Source organism: Oikopleura dioica, chromosome PAR, assembly GCF_907165135.1.
Source record: "Oikopleura dioica chromosome PAR, OKI2018_I68_1.0, whole genome shotgun sequence".
In the NCBI taxonomy this organism is placed as follows: domain Eukaryota; kingdom Metazoa; phylum Chordata; class Appendicularia; order Copelata; family Oikopleuridae; genus Oikopleura; species Oikopleura dioica.
In genome coordinates, this window is record NC_137293.1 from 5,380,862 (window position 1) to 5,404,756 (window position 23,895).

Genomic DNA, 23,895 nt, shown 5'->3' on the forward strand with positions numbered 1-23,895 from the left:
GACATTCTCGCAATGGCAGACCATAAGCTTAAGGGGGAGGTCGTCGAGAAATTTTTTTTCGTATTTTCAAAATTTTGATTATATTTTTGGATTCCTTGATAAAAAAGGAGTATTTTTGGTCCCTAGCTTTTTCTCAATTTGTTAACTTTTTAATGGAAAATTTTCGATTTTAAGTCTCGAACATGAAATTTCTTGAGAATAATTGGTTGGTGATTTCGTCCAAAAACTATCTGAAACTGATTATTATGCACTAGGCATTGTTTTAAAATAATTTCTGACTAATTATTTTTAAAAAAATCCGAGTCTTTGTGATTTTTGTAGAAATTTCCATGAAAAAATGGATAAAAATGTCGATTTTGACGAAAAATTTTATGAAAGAAACCCTTAATTTTTTGATCGCCGGTAAATTTTTAAGGGTCTAAACTATTTATAAATTATCTTTGATGAAGAAAAAAAAACTCGGTTTTCGAGATTTTTTGGTCACGAGACACCCCCACTTCAACCCTAATTTTTGAAAAATTTTTCGAAAAAAATTTTTTTCTGCTTTTCGCCGGTTAATTTTTCAAACCCTTTTCTTTCAGTCTGAAAAGTCAGAATTTTCCTATCTAGTCGGGTTTCTCCGCATTTTTGGTCACGGAAATCCCGATTCTCGTCGACCTCCCCCTTAATGCTGGAATTTGCAGATCATTCATTAACATCATAAACCTAATACGAGTTCGAATTTCTACGGTCGAGATCGCAAACTGCGTCTTATGGTCAAATACTTGTCAGATTTTCCACCTGCTGCACCCTCCTTTTCCTTATAAAAAAAAATTCAAAACCCACGAACCTAGTCCCACGAACCTAGTCGCACATATTTTTTCCTTATAGAATAATAATTCTAACCAATCAAAAACCCCCGAACCTATATTTAGATAACAATATTATATTAAATGATCATATAATTACAATACATATATATAAATATATATAAATAAATATATACATATAAATAACACTTAATCATTATAAATAAAAATATACATATTAAATCAAAAACTCACGAACCTAGTCCCACGAACCTAGTCCCCACGAACTTAGTCATCCCACACAGATGTATCGACTCTACGACTTTGAGTGAATTCTGTGATAAAAAGTCCTGTAAAATGGGCTCTTTGAAATGTGCGAAAACATGTGGTCTTTGCTCTGATTCAAGGTATAATTATCAACAGGAAAGCTCAAAATCATCCTCAAACTATTTTCCAAAAAATTTTTTTTCGATAAAGTCAAAAAAAATTTCTTTTTGAGCGCTAAAAAGTATATCCTTGAAGTCCCAGAAAACGAAACCTGCAACCGATATGAGCTAGCTACCCTCCAATGCCAACATTCTTGTGAAAAATCATCTTCTGGGCAAGCTCGATGCAAGTGCGATGCTGGATACTATTTATTTGCGGATAATAAAAGTTGCATCGATATTGACGAGTGCCGAAATGCACGAAAAGGAACTGGTTCAGTATTTTTCTGGATCATGAATTTATTTCAATAACGGAGCGTTTATCTTTGGTGAAAAATGGTTGATAATTGTTGTTAGCCAAAATATTTTATAACAAGAGTTTTCAGTAACGTCATCAGTTTTCGCAAACTCGAGTTTTATGAATGATTAATGACGGGGTGGTGTCTGAAACCGACAAAAAAAATTCGACAAATTTTGCGTTGGCGGCTACTCGGCTTCTGATTGGCCGGTTCTCCGAATCCAATCTGATTGGTTGAAAATTTCTACGCAAATTAGTCGAAATTTTTTTGTCTGTTCCAGACACCTTTCCTTAGTTACTGTTCTCATTTTTAATCGAAATAAAACTCAAAACAAAACCATAAATAAGAGGGCAAAACATTATGCAACGGCGGTTTTTCCCGCTGTACAAATGTACCTGGAAGCTACACTTGTTCCATCGGATTGACGACAACGATTGGAAACAATGCTTGTACCTCCACCTATTACAAAGAAAGCACATGCTGCAAGCCATCAACGAATACTTGTGGAAGAAAGCCGCAGGAAATGCAGGGTCGAATCGTGAATGGAGTCATAACAGAAGCAAAAAATTGGCCTTGGGTGGCTCATATTTACATTCGACTCCGCAGCGGGGAAGTCAGTGGCTGTGGAGGTGCCTTTGTTTCAGACAATACAGTCATTACCGCGTTTCACTGCGTCTACGATCATCTCAGTCGGTATAACGATCTCACTGTTATGGCTGGTGTTGACGAGGGATATTCATCAAGTGCAACCTCAACTGCTGGTCTCGTTCCTCAAGCATATGAAGTTACGAATGTCAAGGTTCCTTCTGGAGCTAATAAGCCAAGATATGAACAGTCTGATATCGCAATCCTTACTGTTAGAAAAGTCGGAGTTCGGGAGGGGGGAGAATGGCGTTACCAAAAAAATTTTTCGTAACCGTTACCAAAATTTTGGTAACCGTTACCAAAATTGGTAACCGTTACCAATATTTTTTCGTTTTCTTTTAAGCGAAAAACCAGAGAATGGCGTTACCAAAATTAGTAACGGTTACCAAAAATTGGTACCGGTTACCAAATGTAAGCTTCTCTCAAAATCAGGCGCGGAGCGCATTCAACCTTTAATTTCGGGATTTCTTTGATAAAGGACCTTTTAAATTGTCCGGATACCCTCGGTTCGCCGGGATATCCTCGGTTCGCCGGGATTTGGGCCAAAAAGTGTGTGATGGTGAAAAGAATTCGAGAAAATGAGTCTAGGACGAGCCTGTAATCGTTCATTAAATACTTTTTATAAATAAATGTTAGGATTAGGGGGCACTGGGCAAAATGACAGAACAAACTCACCCGAGGGGGATAGGCTAGGGTTAGTTAGGGTTACTGAAGGTAACCTTAAGTAACCCTAGACTAGACCCCGGCATCTTAGGCCCGAAGGGGCGGAGCCCCGAGGTAAGGGACACTTGGATTTGATAAGTTCAAAAAAAAATTCTTTTTATTTCTTTTTTATTTTATAAAAATTAGGACCGAAAAGTACCGGCGAACCGAGGATGAGGGGAAAATCCCGGCGAATCGAGGGTCATCCGTTTTTCTTTAATAAGGGTTAGTGTGTAACGAATTCGGGACTTTTGCCATTTCTGCGATCTGGCATAATTAAAATGATAAAAAACAACAAAGCCCGAGTTCTAGAGACACTTTTACTTATTTTTACCATTTTTGCAATATAGAATTTTCCGGAGAATGGCGTTACCAATTTTGGTAACGGTTACCAATTTTAGTAACGGTTACCAATTTTTGGTAACGGTTACCAATTTTAGTAACGGTTACCAATTTTTGGTAACGGTTACCAATTTTGGTAACGCCATTCTCCTACTACCGGAGTTCGTTCAAACAGTTTCCAAGTCACGCCAATTTGTCTTCCTCAAGAAGAAGCCCCCGCTGCCGGGAGAAACTGCTATGTAGTCGGCTATGGTGCTGCTTCAACGGGCGGAGCCGCCACAATGCAGTTGATGGAGGCAAAAGTGCCAATAATCAATGACCAAACTTGCAAGAACCAATACGATTCATTCACGAATATGAACGAGAATTTCAACGAAGATGTGCATATCTGCGCTGGGTACGGAAATGGCTACCAAGATGCTTGCCAAGGAGATTCTGGAGGACCCCTGATGTGTCAACGAGAAAATAGCTGCGAATGGTACCTGGCCGGAGTCGTCTCTTACGGCTGGAGATGCGGGGTCAGCTATGGTGTCTACGCAGAGGTCAATGGCTTTGCCGACTGGGTCCATCAAAATACAGGAATTCCGAAAAACCCCGCAGAGGGGAAAACCTGCAATATCAACTACGGCGAAAAAGGCTGCGAAGCGCTCAAATTCGATGGAAAACTTTATCAATACGACGCTGTTTCTGATTCTTATGTCCTCAAAGACCCAACACTTCCAAAACAAACGATGTTCCAGTTTACCAATTTTTGGATTTTGAGGCCTGGTGATAAGCCGTCTTCTGGACCTGGAACTGAATTTATTGCAGCGTTTCGAATGCCAAATGATCGAGTCTGCAAGTTTGACACTGAAGCTCAATGGTCCTTTACCGGTCTTACCGCAGTAGAAACGAATGATAAGCTTGAATGTGGAACCCAAGATTGAGTTATCAAAAAGTCAGATAAAGCTGATTAAAGTGCAGTTTTTTAAACTTTTTGTTTATAAGTAATTAATTATAACTCAAAAGCCGAAATTGATGCTCTTCCCGAAAAACAGCTTGAAGAAGAGGAAGAATGCCAATCAAACTCTTTTGGAGCTGTCATCACAAACCATCTTGGCGAGATTTTCAATCTGCACCTCGACGAAAGCAAAACAGCTTCTACTAAGAGAACTCATTTCAAAAATGATGACAGCGTTACATTATATGTCGACGTCCTCTTTGCCGATGGATATTGGATCCTCGGCCGAAATTACAATGTTCTGATGTCGATGTGTTACAAAACTGGCGAAAAGGATGCGTGTATTGAAGACCTTGGTGGCGTAGTGAGGGGTTATCCTTCGAGCTAGCCTCGAATTCACAACATGCCTTCTGGAGCAGCTATAATTCGAGTCACCCGAATGTAATAATGGGCTTTTAAGCAGCTAAAATTCGAGCCTCATTTCTAGAAGCGCAATATCAAGCTGTCATGAGTATGCGGCATACTGTATGCCTTATCAAATTTTTTGCTCGATACGGATGATTCCTGCTCGTTTTAGTCGGGCAAATCTGACAGATTTCCGCCAGTTTCCTCAGTATATTTATCATCAAGTACTCTATGTAAATTAAGGTTAGGGTTAGGGGACACTGGGCAAAATGACAGAACAAATTCACACAAGGGGGATAGGCTAGGGTTACTTAGACTAGACTCCGGCATTTTAGGACCTAAGGGGCGAAGCCCCGTGGTCTAGGGTCGGCACCGACCACCGAGCAAAACCCGACCAGGTCGGGTTGATTTGAGTTCCGACCAACTCAGCCTGAGATTATTTTTCTTAATTTAAGAAATAAACTGCACATATGTAATATTGATGATTATGTATGCAAAACATCAAGTATAAATAATTTAAGGCAATTACATGATCAGTTTCATTTTCGAAGCTCGAATTTTAGCTGCTTAAAAGCCCTTTCTTGCATTCGGGCGACTCGAATTATAGCAGCCTGGAATACCACTATTGCATTCGGGTGGCTCGAATTATAGCTGCTCCAGAAGGCATGTTGTGAATTCGAGGCAAGCTCGAAGGATAACCCCCTACTACCCTTGGTGGAAGTGACTGGTTTTGCGTGAATTCAGGTGGAAGCTGGTTGAATAATCAACAAGTTTCAATCAGTGTTATCGTTCCAATTACTACTGATGCTCCAACGGAAGAACCAGCAGTTACTGACGTTGCCGATCCAGTGACTACACAAGCACTTGATACTACTGATGGAACAGCAGCAGCTCCTAGTTCTCCAACAACGAGATCAAGTACAACAACTCCTTCTACAACAACATCTACAACAAAAACTACGACAAGAACAACGACAACGACGACGACAACGACCACTCCAACAACTACATCCCCGACCACATCAACCTCGACAACACCCACAACAACCTCGCCGACAACGACAGCTCCAAAAACGACAAGTCCGTCGACAACGACACCTGCTCAAGGTTTATTAAATTGAACTTATCACTTTCAAAAACTTTCATTACTAGAATTTCTACTCTAGAAATTTAAACAAAATTCAGAACCATCAGAAACTGGTCGCCTTACATTCAAAATGAACTCCTATGGAATCTATGGAGAATTGACGCTTGCCCAAACCGAAGATGACCCAAATAGATTTGTTGATGAAGCAAAGAATGTTGTGCTCTATTACACTGATACTTGGGATGCATGGTTTATTGTCCCAGTCGGAAAAGACATCACCAATGTGTTTTGTTATGCGATAACGACCGTTAAAGGAACGTGTTTGAAATCAGGGGCCTTTATATAGTTTCAGCCAATTGTAAACATTTTCAAAGAGAACTTCGTCGACAATATAACAAGTATGGTTTGTAAAAACTTTCGAGAGAATTCAATTCAATGGATACGACAAGATATTGGCCTTGAAGTCATTTCGTCTGGTTCTGCCATTGTTACAACTGAAGCTGCTGGTGAAGAATGTAATCCTGAATGCGAACCATCTTTCAGCTTCGACATTCCAAAATGTAGGTGCACTTTATTTTCAAGAGATCACAAAATTTTTTCTAGATGGAAGAGTGACAATGACAGAGATTTTCGAGGGCTCAGATGAATATTTTGAGAATGATAAAAACATTTTCCTTTACTACGATAACAAGTACAAGTCCTGGATTGTCGCTGAGCAACCTCATGAAGTCAGTAAATTCCTTTGCTACAGTCAAATCTTGAAAGAAGAGCCGCTAAAGAATATGGAAGGCAACATCAGCTGCAAGAATCCTGCTTGGGGAAGGCCCTGGAAGGACTTCAATTTCACAAACAATGAATGCCGAAGTTGTACGACAACACCGACGAGAGCTTCAACTACAACCGTTACTTCAACAACAAAGACGGCAGCTCCTTCTGCTACGACAGGAGCAGCCGTTTCAACAGCCTCTCCTTCATCAACATCAACAACAACCTCAACCTCTACTTCAACAAGAGCAACGACAACAACAACTTCGACAACAACAACGACAACGACCGCCACAACAACAACAAGAACAACAACAAGAACAACAACTACCACGACGACAACTCCTGGGCCAATGCAATTCATTTTGAATATTCCTTCTAGTTCTGCCCGTGAAAGAAAACGATTCCGATTTGTCGAAACCGAGGAAGAATATGTCTACGTCGACGAAGACGCTCAAATGAAGGTAAAACATAATTGAATATGAGTTACTTAATCTACTTTCAGATCTACTTCGATGTCAATTACATGGCCTGGATCATTCTCCCTCTCAAAGCTAGAGATATCTTCTCGATGATCTGCTTCAATTCAAAGGTGAACGGCGAAGGTTTCCTCGGTCGCGTCGATTACTTAGAGTGCGTCGGCGACAGTGCAAACACCTGGGAACGAGTCGACATATCTACAATGGAGATTGATAGAAATTTCGTGGAAACAACAACAACAACTTCGACAACAACAACAGCGACATCATCAACAACACCGACAACGGAAGTGCCGACAACTGCTTGTACAGTCTGCGAGGAGAAATTTAAAATGAGCATTCCGGGAAAAACCATCATTTTGAAAAAGGTTGAAGATAATCTTTATGAACAGACTAGAAACGGAGATTTGGAAGTCTCATGGCTTCCGTACTACAAAGGCTGGGCTTTGAAGCCAAAAGGCACCCAAGGAATGGTTCAGTCTTGAATTTTGTTATGGAGACTTGTATAATAATTTTGTTATAATAATTTTGAACCAAAACAGTTTCGGCTCTTCTTTGTTTCGAATTCGGCGATCATATTGGACAACCTGCCCGGCCAGTTTCGCCTTTTACCGAAAGTGTTACAAAAATGACATGTCTAGACAACGATGTCTGGGGCGAGCATCAAATCAACCTTACTAACATTCCCTGCCAATGCTAAAGCCTCAAAATGAGACTGACTCTCCCTCTGTTACATAAAATAAACACCGTCTGTCTTTAAATAGACCTCTTTGAAAACTTTTTTTTCTTATATTTATCGGCGGACTTGTGCGACATTCTCGCAATGGCAGACCATAAGCAAAATGCTGCAATTATTCATTAACAATCACAGGTTTGATTGTAGAACGTTTTCGATTTTATTTCAAATCATCATCAGTACTCTGTTTATGAGAAAGCGAACTTACGCTAACTTATTCATTAACATCATAAGCCTGGCAATGAGTTAAAATTTTTACGGTCGAGATCGCAAACTTCGTCTTATGGTCAGATACTTGTTAGACTTCGGCTTAAAACGAGTAGACCACTTCGAAAACTTGTACTTCTAATATTTGTTGGCCGCCTTGGGCAATTCATTATTGCAGGGAATGCACAGCAGACCAGTCCTTCGCATCATTTTTGTCAAATGCAGCAAATGAGAGAAAAGAATAAGCTTTTGCTTTTTTTCTTCCTTTTTTCAGCTTCAAAAGCGCAAACGACCGCTTGTGTTCAAACTTATTACCAAGAAGAGACTTGCTGCACTCCATCGACAAACACATGTGGAATAAACCCGAGAATTAACGGTGGCACAGAAACATTCGCGAGAGAATGGCCTTGGATTGCACATATCACTTTTGTCGACCGACCAAATATTTACTGTAGAGGAGCATTTGTGTCGCAGAACAAGATCATTACTGCTTATCATTGTGTCAATGATTACATAAAAAGGAAACATTTTTTAATTGTCGGAGCCGGCATTGATTACACTCACGGTGCCAATTCTGCGTATGAAAAACTAGTTCAAGGGTATCGAGTCGATTCCATCATTATTCCAGATGGCGCTGTTGCCACGTCCTGGCGCGATCATGATATAGCGATTTTGGCAGTGACGGAAGTCAATTTCCGAGAAAACAGCTTTGAAGTAACCCCAATTTGCCTTCCACAAGAAGAAAATCCAGAATCAGGAAGAAACTGCTTCCTACTCAGATATGGACATGTTCATACAGGTGGATTAATAATTAATACTGAAATGCTTAGGGAAGCAAGAGTTTCAATCGTCAGTGATGAAACTTGTCAAGCCCATTATTATGGAGGAGCTAATTACTTGAACGAGCCTGTTCAAATTTGCGCGAGATTCGAAGACGGTGGGATGGACGTTTTTCAAGAGGATTCTGGCGGGCCTTTGATGTGTCAGAGGGCAAACAGCTGCGAGTGGTATCTAGCAGGGGTTTACTCATGGGGAGACGGCACTTTTGGAGTTTACGCCGAAGTAGGAGCTTTTGCCGACTGGATTCATGAGAATACCGGTATTTCAAAAGCACCAGCGGCAGAAAACTCACCAGCACCAAAAACACCACCAGCACCACCAGCACCAGAAGAAGAACCGGCACCAGAAGCACCACCAGCGCCACCAGCACCACCTGCAGAGCCAGCCCCGGAAGTACCACCAGCACCAGAAAATCCGCCCGCCTCGGAGAATTCGTTGCCATCAGGATCTCGATTTGAGAGACTGCGAGATCGAATCCGACGAATACTCAAGAAATTAATTCTTTTTTCTTTCATCCATCAAAGATTCACTAAACAACACCGACAAACACTTCCTCGCCAGCGACCTTTTCAAGTTCAACCTCAATAAAAACCAAACTTTCAATATTTCCTTTTCAATATTTCAGAGAATAAAATAGAGGCATTTTATCTTTTCTTTGGTCAAAGCATTTCTGTGATATAATTATATTATATATTTATTAAATATGTTCAAAATACAAACATAGTGAAGAAAGATAGAATAAATACAGACAAGAGTAATGGTCAAAATTTAAATAAGTACATATTAATTTGGCGTTCGATTGATTCTGTTCAGGGCAGGTGTAGATACGTTGAAATTGCATAAAAGAGCATCAATAAATAGTATTTTCAACTACCAGTCCCAATGATCGTAGTTGTCGCCCGTGAACTTTGTCTCCAGATCTTTCACAAAAGGCTGAAAAAGGGGGTTGAAAAAGATGATAAAGGAAAAAAGTCTTACATTGAAAAACTTTCTGATTCTTCTCTTGAGCTCCGTCGGAAGCGATTTATCCTTCGATCTTCCCTTACTCGACCCAAGGCAGAAGCTTTCTCGGGCACTTTCTACTGGCGGCTTCATACAGAAATACCCTGAAATTGACTATGAAAGATTTCGTAAAGGAAAAAAGTACCTTTTTCATCGTCAAAATAGAAGTTTTCTTCGGTAATCAATTGCGGCACCCCGGCGAAATCAGCAACTCTTCTGAGCGACATTCCAGGGTTTTCAATCAACTCCGTCGCATCCAAATACAGCATTTGATCTTGAATTTTCCGCATGAAGATAAAGAGGACTTTGATTCAAACCTTGTGTAAAGTAATGCAGCCAAGTATTGATATGCGTCGAGTAGAGGGATCCAGTAAGAACAGCATCAGGAATTCGCAGCGGAAAGACTCGACCCTTCGTTCCGGGCTTCAAATCCCAGCGGGTGAAATAATCAGCAACTGCAGCTCGGATTTCGTCGTCGGTCATTTCGTCGATGTCCTTGTCTTTTCCGAGGAGATTGCCAAACGCCATCTCGACGGTTTTTTCGAAGGCTTCTTCTTTTGTGATGTCAGCGAAGTTTTCTAGAATTTCAATCTCAGATCTGGTCGCTAAGAGATAGAAAAACGGGGTCTGGAACCGTAAAAAATTTCGACAAATTTTGCGTGGAAATTTTCAACCAATCAAAAGCCTTGATACAGCAAACCGGCCAATCAGCAGCCGAGAAGCCGCCCACTCAAATTTTGTCGAAATTTTTTTGTCGCTTCCAGACACCATCCCAAAAAAACGTACCTTGAAGAAACTCAAAACCAGGTTGAGGTCCTCCAACGCCTCCTTGACCGACTTGCTGGACCGTGAACATGTGCAGAAAATGCGAAAATGCTCTTCTGACCGGATCGCACAAGACATGAACAAATTTGATGTCCTTTGCATTTTCCAGTTTTGAAATTCTCTCCGGAATAAACGGCCGGTCAAAGTAATCAGGGGTCTTTTCATAGCAAACTTCGTCCTTGAACGTCAGCGGCATTTCATCGTGGTACCATTGGTAGCCTTTCGCCCAGTTGGTTGGTCGGTTGAAGAAATGACGCTCGCCGGGGGTGTCCTGGAACCAAGTGTGGTAGTTCATGAAGATTTTCAAAGCAGTGGTTCCGCATTTTTTTGCCCCTGAGTTTTTTAAAGACCTGTTTTTTGATGTTTCATTACCTGTGATGATGAGATCTGGATATCTAACTGTAGGTTCTTCATCGCCGTGATTTTTCTGTCGTTGTCTGTTCATTCCGACTTTGTACCAATCAGCGTATTTGGCCTTTACTTCTTGCGGGACGGTTAATTCGTCCATTGTCGGCCAGACAACGTCTCCGACGTATTCTTTGTTTTCTTGATTTTGGCTTCAAAAATCATAAGGGTAAATATAGATCAAAAAATTTTAAGTTTCATCAAAATATATTTTCGAGATTACCAATATTCATAATCTATTAATCATTCAATAAACGATTGAATCTTCCTAATAATCTTCTAAAGCCATTCCTGTAAGCTTAGCCTTCACTGGCGGCAGAACCTTCTTCTGCTTCACCTCAACTTGTGCTTCATCTTGCAGCATCATTTCGTGCTGTTTCAATTCTCCTCCGGCGAACATCGCTTTTGGCGGCTCCGTCGGCGCTGGTGGTGTAGGTGGAGCTGCAGGTGCTTGCTCAACAACGGGCTGGACAGGCGCAGCAGGAGCAGCGGCGGCAACTGGGGTGTCAACGGCGGCAACTTGAGCAGCTGGGGCCGCTGGGGCAACGGGTTGGGCAGCGCCAGCGACGGGGACTGGTGCGGCGGGGGCAACAGGAGCTGCAGCAGCGATCGGTTCAGCAGGGGCGACGGGCTGGGCTGGAGCAACGGGGGCTGCGGGGGCGGCTGGAACTGCTGGGGCAGCAGGAGCGGCGGGGGCAACGGGTTGGGCGGGAACTTCTTGGGCAACTGGAGCAGGTTGAGGATATCCTGAATAGATTTATGATGGAGGAAATAAGCTAGCGAATCAAAAGCCTCAAATTTCATCTTCGAAATTTTAGGATGAAAATTATTTGTCAACAAATCAAATAAACACTTCGAAGTCGAACCGTTTATTCGCTTCTTACCTTGATTGAAGGCCTGTGCTTCGGCGCTTGGAACAAAGCTCTGAAGAAATTGTTGAAAGTATCTCCGATAGGGGTCTGATTTTGTTACCATGTGAGCTCCGTCCACGGTCAGTTCTGGCTGCAGAATCTCGCCGTAGAGCGACATTGGCTGCTGCTGCGCTTGGTAGGCTAGGTATTGCGCGTCGTAGTCGTAAGCTGCGTAGTAGTAGTCGCGCAGTTGCTGCCAGGGTGTCAAATCGCGGGGGATCGAGAAGGGATCGCGCGCCACCGCCCACGCTCGATCCCAAGTCTGAAGGGATCGCTCGCGCGCTTTTTGAACGGAAAGGGATCGCGGCGAAAATAGCAGAGCAAACGCGCGGGCTAGCGCCAGGCTTCATGCGTGGAATTTTCTCCGATCAAGCTCGCGCCGCTTTTCAAAAACTCAGAACTCTTCGTTATTGTCTCAAATTTTATGAATTTTTCAGATCTAGTGTAGTTTTTTCTCCTCTTTTTTCTGATTAAAATTAAACTCATGTTCAAATTAAGTTTAATAAGTTTGTCTGATTATATTATTTAAAAAAAGAAAGAAATTACATCATTGTCTGTCGACAAAAGGGACAGCGAAAATGAGGAGGAAGGCTTCTTTTGTGACACGCCAAGCACATCGGTGGACACTTTTCGCATTGATTCCATTCGCTATTGCCTGATGAGCCCTTGCGCAAAATTTCTTCATTGTTTCGGTTTCAAAAGCACCAATTGAAAGACCATCGTTCGCAACAACTTCTGCGGCGATTTCCTCAAGCTCTTCGGCGTCGGTTGTAATTGAACGATGGTGTTCTTGGATGTGCCGTTTCACGTAGTAGTCAGTCGCATGGCTCGCTTTCGCCAAATTGCCTCGAATGCCAAAGAAAACCTATAAAAGAGTTAATTTTACTTGACTGGTCGTTTTTTAACATTAAAACGGCTAATTTTTTCTCACTACCGATCAATTTTTACATGAAAGGGTCAATTTTTACATGAAAAAGGTCAAATTTTACATGAAAAAGATCAAATTTTACATAAAAAGGGTCAATTTTTACATGAAATGCGTCAAATTTCACATGAAAAAGGTCAATTTTTACATGGAAAGGGGTCAATTTTTACATGAAAAAGGTTAATTTTAACTCAAATCTGGTCAATTTTTTCTTACCTTATGTTTGTATTCAGCATTAGTGCAGAAGGGGCTCCGGCAAATGAGATATGGCGTCGGCGTCTGGTCTGACTTCGTGATTTTCTCTAGTTTGAAATCTGCTGTGTAATTGTGATGGATCTCTGAAGTGCAAACGAGCTTCTCATCTTCTTCTAGAATCTCTACAATTTTCTTGAACTCATCTTTGGTTTTTTTCTTTTTCTCAAATGGAGTAGATGGCGGAGAAAGCAAAGGACCTTCATCAAATTGGCCGTTTTTGACTCATATTTACGAAAAAAATTCATTTTTGACGGACTTTATATTGACAGTACATCTGGAAAGATGGCGTCCTTCTGCAGATGGACTGATTTCCGATCATTAGTAAAGTATCTGAGTAATACCCCGCTGCGAAAATCAGATATGAAGGGTTTATTTCCAAGCAGCTGAAGATGAAATCACAGAAAAGACGTGAAAAGACTCGAGGTACCAACCAGCTGTGATGAAGTCAGAATCATGGTGAATTTTTACATGAATAATATTATTTTTTTAATTGAATAACCCAAAGTCGGATTAATTATGGCATAATTTTTCTTAGTATTTTCGTTAAAAAAGTAAGGATTATTATATGTTGATCTTTTTTTGCATTAAAAATTGATTGTTATTGAATTTTTACAAGGTCGCTCGTTTTCGGAATTTTAAGATCCCTTGCGCGAAGGGATATCCCACGCGCGAAGGGATCGGCGCGATCCCTTTGTTTATGTGAGCGCTCCCTTCTCGTTGCCTCTCGCTGCGAGGCGATCCCTTACACCGTGGGATCGAAACGGCGCTGTGGCGCGCGATCCCTTCAAAATCCCCCGCGATTTGACACCCTGGTTGCTGCTCCCGCATTCTGTTTTGACGGTCATAATGGGCGAAGGCAAAGACTTTTTGAAGGTTTTTGGATGAAATAGAGAGATTTTTTTAGAAAAAAAAAATTCTGAAAAAATTGTCGAAATTTTTTTTTCTGTGAGAAAGAACCTTTCCTAGCGCTAGAACAACCAGAGGAGTGACAAAAGTCCTGAACATTCGCGCCCATCTTCTTCTCATCAACTGCGACTCGGTGTAGCCCCGTGGACCGGGCTTGAATCTCGTGTAAGTATCGCTATCTTTTAGCCGCGGATCAACGAATTTTGTTTGTTACAAAATAGATATTAATTCAAACATCCTCTCTTTTCTGCAATTTTTCGACGAAGCGAAGAAAAAATTTTAAATGAAGAATAATTTGCGAGAATAATGAGCTGTCACTGTCAGTCGGAAAGTTTATCTCGGGGCAGAGCAAAATTCAGAAATGACAAAAATAGATTTTCAACATGTTCCCAAAAAAAGAATTTCAGATATATTTTAGAGAAACCGTATTTTTATTTGAACAAATTCATTTTGATATTTTGGCCGTGAATGGCATAAGTGATTAATGACGTTAAAAAATTGAAAAGTTTCCGTACAGTTTAAGGGTGTCAGTCCATTAATAAATGAAACTCAATTTTATTTATTCTTAATTCTGTCGATTTTTCTTTATTTTTAACTCATTTCTATAAATATAATAAAAATATAAGTAATATTAATATATTGCCAAGTCGTTGATTACACCCTTGAAAGATCATTCAGAGCCGTTGCGCCTTATCATAATCCGAAAAGAGCGTGGCGCGCTTCTTTTTACTCCTCCAAAATCGTAATTTTCCCATGAGAGAAGTGGCGAAAAACGCCTGCTGTCGGCTTTTCTATTTCCTGAATTTTTGATCCTATCCTGATGCTGCTTGCATCTCCGCTAATCTTCTCTCAAACATGAAGTTCGTCTCTTCTCTTATCACTCTTTCTCGCCACTCGCGTGCGCCATCTCGTGACAGAAGGGAAAGTCGAAAGTTACGAAGAAAGTAAAAATTGTAACGAAGCGTTTTGATACGACGGGGATTCACCGCGCGGTCAGAGTCCGGTACAGCCGCAGGCCCTTTCAGTCCCAATTGAGCTACCCGGCTCAGCACTGATCCCCTCAAGTCAAAAACGAAACACTGACGCGCATAATAACACTAAGCCCTTTTTTGGGCAGATTTGAGGAAATTCTTGGTTCAATGCCAGGAAAATTTAAAATTATCATTATTTTTCTTGGCAAAATAATTAATAAGACAAAAAATCATAAAAAAGCCATGAAAACTAGCAGCTGTTTTTCTAAAGTCAATAATTGTTGAAAATAAATTCGGCGGGCAATTTTCGATTTTTTCGAAATTTTTTTCACATCATTTTTTTGAAATGAAAAATAAAGCAGTGAATAAAACGAGCGAAAAATCTCGGGAACCAAAAGATTGGAGCTTCAAAAAAGGTTTACTTGACAAAATTATTCTTTGTTGACCTTTTCTTATTCAGCATATTTGCCATATCTTGCGACTTATTTGCTGTGGGTGCTTTTTCTCCTCCGATTTGCTGCAAAAGAAGGCTTCTTTGTGAATTTTCGAGGACCAAAGCCAAATTTCCGACCTGGACTGTAATTGTTTCTTCCCTGTAATTGCTCATGCAATTAAATAAATTAGCAAAAAGAACAAAGCGTCGATTGAATTGTATATTTGCGTTTCTATGAAACACGGAAAAAGTGAGCAAACGAACAAAAGAAAAAATACTCAAAAAGAAAAAATGGGTTCGTCTTCGTCAAAAAACACTGCAGACCCGCTGAATTCAACCCTGCCAGAGCTAGAATCAGAGCAAGCATTTGCAAAGAACAAGAGACAGCTAGAACCAGATGTGATTGGAGCTAAACTAGCAGCCAAAGCGCAAGTCGTTGCTATGTTTGGACAAGGTATCAAGAGGAAGATTCTTTTTTTAGTTCATTTCTAGATGCGATCTACAAAGACCAGCAAGAAAAAGACCAACCTCCTGTTTATCGCCACCATCCTTCCCCTGTCAAAATCACTCCAGCAAAACCTGATGGGAAGTTCTACTTCGTCTCCGTCGGCTCTAGAAGGGTAAGGTTTTCAAAGCCAAAATCTTCCTCATCCTTCTTCTTTTTTAGGTTCAACTGCCGATGTACGGAAAAGACCTTGAATTCTCCGAAAAGGTGTTCAAGAAAGAAAACGGAATTGAAGACAACGAAGAGGAGGAGGACCAGAAAGAAGAAGAGCCATTACCGATTGAAGAATCCAAAGCAACAAAAACAGAAGAAATACAAACTCTTCAGATTGAGAAAGAAAACTCTAAAGTCAGCTTCAACTTGGAAAATGAAATGATCTCTCCCCGAGACCCAGAAGAAATGGACTTTCCGATTGTCCCGGAAAATGAGCCGGAAATGCCAGAAATTTCGAAAGAAAACTCGAAAATCTCGGATTCGCTTGAAGAATCTCATCCTATTCCCATTCTTGTTGCTTGAAATAAACAACTTATTCATTGATTTCAAGAATTTTGATCTGGTTATCTTTAAAAAAGCTTTGCTTTTTTCTGAATTTAATTGAATCCAACCAAAAAACGGCTCTGAAAAGAGCAGAGCACAGCTAGTGACATTCAAAAAGGAACGAAAACGGAGCTCAAGCTGTCCAACTGTCAGACAAACACTCGTGACGACGGTTCTTATAAGCGCACGCTCTTTCGGTTTTTCCTCAGAATAGCTTTGTCTCTTTCAGAGATCACTCGGTATGGTTATCGAAGAAGTAAATGAGAGAACGGAGACTCCGATTTTTCGGACCAAAGTCCAGGTGAATAGGCTTTGGTAAGGAAAAAGACTTATTTTTAAAGTGTCTTGATTGCGACTGCATCGGTGTCTTGAGAAAATCAGGGGAAAGTGTTTATTTATTTCCCGAAGAAGTGTTGACAACTCGAAGCATTCACACTCGAAAGCGAGATTTGAAAAAGGAGAAAACATGGAAGAAGAAAGCGGCCGCGCAACTGAGCTTTGCCAAGCACGGATTTTCGACCATGCTTCAAATGGGCTCCTATCTCAGTTCTGGCTCCCTGTTTTGGATAACTGTCATGCTTCTTGGTATTTTTCATAAAATTAATAAATTGGTCCTATTTCTTTTGATGATTTCAAAAAACTTTTTGTGGGGCCGGAAATCGTAAAAAAACTGCAAGTGCAGTTTTCTTTAGCTCGTCGAGACGAGTCGAATGATAGGTCTAACTCTTGATAACTCTAAGGATTGACCGGTTTACCGGCTGGTTACCGGAAATTACGTTGTCACCGGCCGTTTTTGTTCTAGAAGTGGTAAACAGATGATCGACCCAGGAAATTTTTCCTTATAGTCAGTTCTACTGCAGGCTAAAAGATGAGAGTCGTATCATTACTCCGAAGAGAGTTATCACTAAAAACAGTAAATTTTGCATGAATTTCGTTGTCGCTGCGCGTTCCTGATTTCTAGTCCCATTTCCGCCAAAAATAGTATTTCAGTGATAACTCTCTTCGGAGTAAGGATACGACTCTCATCTTTTAGCCTGCAGTAGAACTGACTATAAGGAACAATTTCCTGAGTCGACCATCTGTTTACCACTTCTATAACAAAAACGGCCGGTGACAACGTAATTTCCGGTAACCAGCTGGTAAACCGGTAAATCCTTAGAGTTATCAAGAGTTAGACCTATCATTCGACTCGTCTCGACAAGCTAAAGAAAACTGCACTTGCAGTTTTTTACGATTTCCGGCTCCACAAAAGTTTTTTGAAATCATCTATATAGCGAATCTGCATTCTCTTGAAAAATCCCGCGCGGTGACGACTTTTCTGACTTCGACTTGCAACCGAAATTACAAGGAATGCGTTCGAATCGCCGAAATGGATATCTGCGGGCATTTGCTGAAGCAATGTTTCGAAACTGAAGAATTTACGCTCCCGGAGCCGGTTTCTCAGATCGAAAACGCCAACGCTGCGCCGCTTGACTTTTCCGAAGAGGAGAACGAAGTCAATCTTCGTCGCTGTCGGAAGAAACAGTTTTACGACCAGAAGATCTGCCGCCATCTCTGCTCTGAAACGCTTGTCTTGCAATCAACAAGGACCAACCCAATCTCGCCTTGCGAATCGATGTGTTTTCAACTGACAACTGCCTCCGAAGGCGCTGGGGAGATTTGTCCATTTCAGGAGTATTGTCCGAAGGGATGTCCTTGTCCTCATTACGAGTGCGAGAAATTTGAATCGCGTCAGAAAATGATCCCTGTTTTTGATCTTCTTAAAGAAAGTGAAATGTCAGCGACAATGATGGCTTCGTCGACAATGTCAAACTCCACGACGTCAACGTCAAATTCGTTCATAATTTCTACGAGCTGCGAAAATATTGTTCCATCCAAATCTGATGAACGGATTACTCGGCGTTGGGATGATCCTCCGAATAATCGTAAAGAATTAGTAAAGCCGTTACCGATTATGTTAGCGGATTTAGAGGGAAATGCTCGAGGAATTAACGTCCCAGACTGCTTTTACAATTATGAATGTTTTTCACGATAAATTCGTTTTATAACGTAAAAATTTATTTTAGGGTAATAGCCTATTAGTAATAGGCTATGAGTCATAGCTATTTTCCGTTACTAACAGTTTCATCAAAAAGACATGAAAAGTCAATTGGCGCCACTTTTCTCCATGGCGAGCACTATTTGATAGATGCAGTGGGAAATTTAATGAGATTGGCAGAAGATGATAATGCCCCGATATTCATTGAAAATCGACTTAAAAATGTGTAAGAATATTCCCTAGTTTCATTTTTTTATAAAAGTGGTTTCTTCGTCTTTCACTTTGGATCGTCGATCGGGACTCATCAAATTGAAATTCAAACCGAAGAAAAAGAAAGAAAAGTGTTTTCAGTCGTCGTCATCTGAAAAAGGTCAAAAATAACAAATTGTTATTAACAATGACCGTTTTTATTTTTAACATGAGTAAAAATTCGAGGAGAATTTTTGACCAGTTAAAGCCGCCCAACTGCCCGGGACGACAAATGCTTCTACTACGCCCCCGATTACAATGCGAGGCGATTCGAAGAGGCTCAAGGTTACATTCCCATCAATCACATTAACGGCAAAGTGTCATCGATCAGCTTCAAAGGAGTTTTTCACTTGATGAGCGTCAAGCTGGGAGATAACTATATCAGGTTGTCGACGACTCTTTCTTTAAACAGAATAAGTGAGCGCGAGGAATTGGAGAAAGGCTGGAAAAAGGCGAATTTGGAGTTCCGGCTGAGCTGAGAGATCTTGATTTTGTCCACGTGGTTCCTCTGGAACGAGTTAAAATTTGTGATGATTGACTTTGATTTAAACTTTTTTTAACCGAAATAAGATCGATGTGGATAGACTACTTCTGATTCTGGTGACAAGAAGTATCGATCTCTCAAATACGCTTTACTCGGTGTTGCTGGAGGCAGAAGGAAAGTTTTTGACTCTTGGTCGCGAATGGGTTGGCTCGCTTGATAAATACGAAGAAAAATCTTTCTGCTATTCGAAATTATTTGCTTTTGATGGCTGGTACACGGGTCAATCGGGCTATAACAACGACGAGTGCGAATACTACGCAAACGGAGTCGTCAACGACGAGAAAATCTTCATTCAGAATTACCTTTTCGATTTTTCATTCGAAGTCAAGTTCTATTTCGGAAAGGATTTATTTTTTTTCGAATTTGATAGGTCGGAAGTGCCTCCGTTTTGTTGTGGTCCTGCTCTACTCTCTAGTGTAACTGTAGCCTCTAGATGACACGAAAATGGTAGCTTAGGTGTTGTATTTCAGTTAGGTTAAAACTGACTTGTGTTGAGTAAACACTGAATTATGTTATGGTTGCACAGACTGAACGCAGTGGAAAAGCGGCGAGCGCCTCCAGATCTCTGTCAGATCGAACGGCTTCTTGCTGACCTAACAGCTTCTCAGTCTTCGAAGTCTTCTGACGATTGGAGACTCTAGAATTGAAGAAAGAAGTGTAGAGATGATCCAGCGTAAGATGTCCAATAGGAGTAGAGATGAAAGCAGTGGTGAGCCAAGGGTTTCAATTCATTTTTCATTCGAAGTCAAGTTCTTTTTCGGAAGTGCCTCCACTCTGTTGTGGTCCTGCTCTACTATCTAACTGTTGCCTCTAGATAACACGTAAAAGGGTATTTTTGGTGTTGCAAAGTCGGAGTCCAATATAGGGGACACCAAGATAAGGGACTTTTTGGCTCAAAATGCCGAATATCAGCGACAGACAAAAATCAAATTTATGGGACTTTTTTCGAAAATTTTGAAGCAAAAAAAGTCCCTTATACGGACCCCAACTATAGTCCAGTTAGGTGAACACTGACTTGTGTTGAATTGTACCGGTAGGCTACCGGGGACTCCCAGTACCAATTTTTGAATGGCAAAATTTTAGTCAGCCAGGAATGCCCGCTCCGCGGGATCTGTGGTAAGAAACTTACTGATTCGGACAGGATACACTTCTATTTACCCGCCTACCATTGTTCCGACTGAAATATTTCGTTATAATATCACTCGAAAAGCCGAAATTGGTACTCCCAGTACAAAAATTGGTACTGTCAGTACCAAAAAGCTTTGGTACTGCGAGTCCCCGACGCCCGAATTGTAATATGGTTGCACAGACTGAATGCAGTTGAAAAGCGGCAAGCGCCTCCAGTTCTCTATCAGATCTAACGGCTTCTTTCTGACCTTACAAAGGTTAAAAATTTCAATCAAATTATAAATTCTTTTGCAAGACCTTCTCGAAATCGAGTTCGTCCAGCAACCGGCAAGAAGACAAATGTTCGTCACGAGCAATCCATTTTTTGCGTTTCACGACGATGTTTTTCCTGCTTTTGCTAAGAACGCTGTCGCTCAGCCGCGATATCCACGGAGTTTCGGACAATCAACGATCATTCCGGATAAATTTTTTACTTCTCTCGCAGAATTGAATCATATTTCTACATTGGAGATGAAATTAAATGGAATAGAAAAATTTGAACTCGAAATGGTCTTTCAAAAGAAATCGCCAATTTTTGAAGAAATAAAAATACTTGAATTGAGTTTCTTTGATGGATCAACTCTTCTCAGCTTTGGTGTTTCTTCAAATTTTTCTCTTTGGATTGATTCCGATTATCTTGAATCTCGCTCATCTTTGGAAACGAATATCACTGAAACATCGACGATTAAATTACATTTTAATTCATACAGTTCAACGGAAACTTCTTTGCAAATTATCAAGGGAAGGTTAAATAAAATATACACGCTTAGCTAAATCGATAAATAATGAACCAGAAAAAGAGTCAAAAGAAAAACCAAGAACTATGGAATATGAAAATGAGTGGTCTTCAAAATTTGAATAGTAAAAAGATGCGGATCTTCAAGTTTGATCATCGCGCAGAAATCAAGAATTTTCATTTATCTTATGAAAAGGCAATTTTGGTTATGGGTAGGGCCGACGATAAAAAATTCAAAATTAAGAACTTTCATTTGAAATAAAATTTCATTTAGATGAAAGCCCAGACAATTCTCTACAAAACTTCGCTCATGGGGTGGTATGAAAATCAACAATAAGCCGATAAGAATCGGTAATCTGGGTACTGAGGGTGATGCAGAGCGAGGCGCCCCGTAGTTTGAAATTCGCGCTCGAGCCGCATTTTGAGATAATTGAAGCTGGACACGAGAATTAAATTTTCAACATATTTTAAGTAAATAAATATTTTTAAAGGGAGAATATGGAATAAAATAAATTAGCACTCAACGTAACATGCATCCTTTTCGTTTTTTTTCCAAAAGTTAAGCTTCAGCTTCTTCAAGTGTCAGTTCAGTATCCAGGTCTTTGTCTTGCTCCTTGATTTCGACTTCAGCTTCTTTATTGAATTCTCAATGTCTCGTTGAACTTGATTAGCGTAGCCTCTAATTAAGAATTGCTTTTGATTTCGGCGGCGTTTCTCCGTTTCTCCGTTGATTTCGGCGTAACTCGTTCGTAATCTTGCGAACGCCGTTCGCAACGAAAAATCTTGCCGTAAGTGTGCGCTTCGCGCATTTTCTTGGAGAGAACTCATTGGCTTGGCAGGAGCAGTCTTTTTCTACCGCTGGGACACATTTTGAAAAAGTTGTGAACGATTTTCGGCCAAAAATTTTTCGATTTTCCGAACGCCGTTCGTAATTTGCGAACGCCGTTCGCAAAATGGCCTTTGCGAACGAAGCCGCCCGCCACCCCGGACTTTTTCCGCCGAAAATGCATTGTAAGGAATTTTCTCTTATAAGAGAAAGATAAACATTTCCGACATCAATCTGATGTCATTTGATGTCGTCTGATATCCTCTAATGTCAAATGTCTAACATTTGGAAGCATGACAAAAAATTACCTGTTTCCAACATCGCCAGCCGACTTTTTTGAGTTGTGCCATATTTGGCACATCGAATACACTGAAATGTGCCATATATCATGATATATGGCACATTTGGCGGGGGGGGGTGAAATTCGAGTTTGGCGGCGTAAGGCTAACAGGTTCTTGGGGTTGATTTTTGCTCGTTGGCCCTAGTTATGGGTAATGACTTGGAAAGAGCATTATCAATTTCAATCGATGGAATAAAAAGGAATAACGCGGTAATTATGGCTCCGAGCAATAACTATCTTGACTGGGCTCCACATGCTCTTGTCAAAAACGAGCTCTATATTTTCGGAGGATCCACGGATTATCGGAAAGTAAGAAAATTTTGAACTTTGAGAATAATGGAGTCAAGATCGCGAAACTGGAAGGCTGCACTTGGACAGAGCAGTCAACTCAATTGATCAACAAATTTTTGTCTGGCTCTGCGGCGCTTTCGATCGAAGATGGACGAAAAGCATTAATTTGCTTTGATTACGAAGATGCAAATCGATGTGAAGTTTTCGGGGAGAAATTTCCACCGAAACTTTTACTCCAAAATATCCACATTGGGCAGGAGAAATCGGCTTCTATCAAGGAAAGCCGACTACTGTCGGAAGTTTCCACCGCGATGGGTGGAATAAAGTGGAGACGCTTGGCTCTTCGGGCTGGAAAAGTTTACCTGATTCCCCGAAAACGTATTGAAAAAAATCATTAATTTATTAAAATTATTTAAGTGCAAAGAAATATCATATTTTGATGGGCCTTCCAAGTGGAAGTCTTTTGCTCGCCGGGGATTGGGTGATAATCATGAAGACCAAAAAGCAATTTGGCTTCTTGAAAACGACATTTGGGAACAAATCGGCAATCTTACAAACGTAAGTTTCTAAAGCTGTCAAAGATTTTGATTCGAATCAAGGCTTGTTCTTCTGCATCTGCAATAATGATCGAAAACTCAATTTTCATCGTCCCTGGCTACGGCGATCCTTTTGCAATCGAACGACTGGATTTCGACGGAGATCGATTAACCAGTCAACGAGTCATTAGAAAAACTGACGAAAGTTTGTTTCCAGTTCTTCTTGAAGTTCCCGCGAACTATTGCGTCTGAAAAACGATAAAAGTGCAAAGAAAAAGAAGAGATTATTTGAAGGGTTTCCCTCGTATTATTTTTATAAAAAATTAAATTAATCATTCATCTGTACATCTCTTATTGCCATTTATTTTTTTTCAAAAAATAAAAATTTATTTCTTCTTGGTTTTTTATTGATTATCATACTTAACAGTAGATTATTAGTTTCAAATTCCGGACCCATCATGGACCCATAAAATGGAGCAATAAAGGCAGAAATAAATCCTTTAAAATAAATCTTCATTAAAAAAACAAACAAAGAAAAACAGACAATAACTCAAGGCCTGAATCATTTTTAACTTTAGCGATCGACGCGCACCTGTGCAATACTATATTATATAGATAAAATTTAGATTTTTGATAGAGTTTTGATCTGCTACCATTGAGAAAAAATATCGAGAAAAAGTATTTTCATCTCTGGAGTTCTAAATTCTCATCGCGTTTCTTCGTCGCCGAAAGAGCAGAAATAATCCGTCAGATTGGGAGGGGGTCGAAACTATTCTGCATGCAGAACTATTCTGCAAGAAATAGAGCTATTCTGCAAAAAGTAGAACAATTCT

The 23,895-nt window shown here is 40.5% G+C and overlaps 2 protein-coding genes across 2 annotated transcripts; one reads left to right on the plus strand and one right to left on the minus strand.

Moving 5' to 3' along the window:
* Positions 1-9,383: 9,383 nt before the first annotated feature.
* On the minus strand, positions 9,384-11,029 carry LOC145704769 (heparan sulfate glucosamine 3-O-sulfotransferase 3B1-like). Its single transcript, XM_081782238.1, has 6 exons — positions 10,860-11,029; positions 10,449-10,820; positions 9,980-10,240; positions 9,808-9,936; positions 9,639-9,766; positions 9,384-9,593 (listed from the first exon to the last, which is right to left on the minus strand). The coding sequence occupies exons 1-6, from the start codon at positions 10,993-10,995 to the stop codon at positions 9,531-9,533; spliced, it is 1,089 nt and encodes a 362-aa protein (XP_081638364.1). The 5' UTR covers positions 10,996-11,029; the 3' UTR covers positions 9,384-9,530.
* A 4,541-nt stretch (positions 11,030-15,570) lies between these two features.
* LOC145704441 (uncharacterized) lies at positions 15,571-16,320 on the plus strand. The gene is made up of 3 exons (XM_081781899.1): positions 15,571-15,747; positions 15,786-15,913; positions 15,961-16,320. Exons 1-3 carry the CDS (start codon positions 15,585-15,587, stop codon positions 16,312-16,314), a joined length of 645 nt encoding a protein of 214 aa, XP_081638025.1. The 5' UTR covers positions 15,571-15,584; the 3' UTR covers positions 16,315-16,320.
* Positions 16,321-23,895: the final 7,575 nt, after the last annotated feature.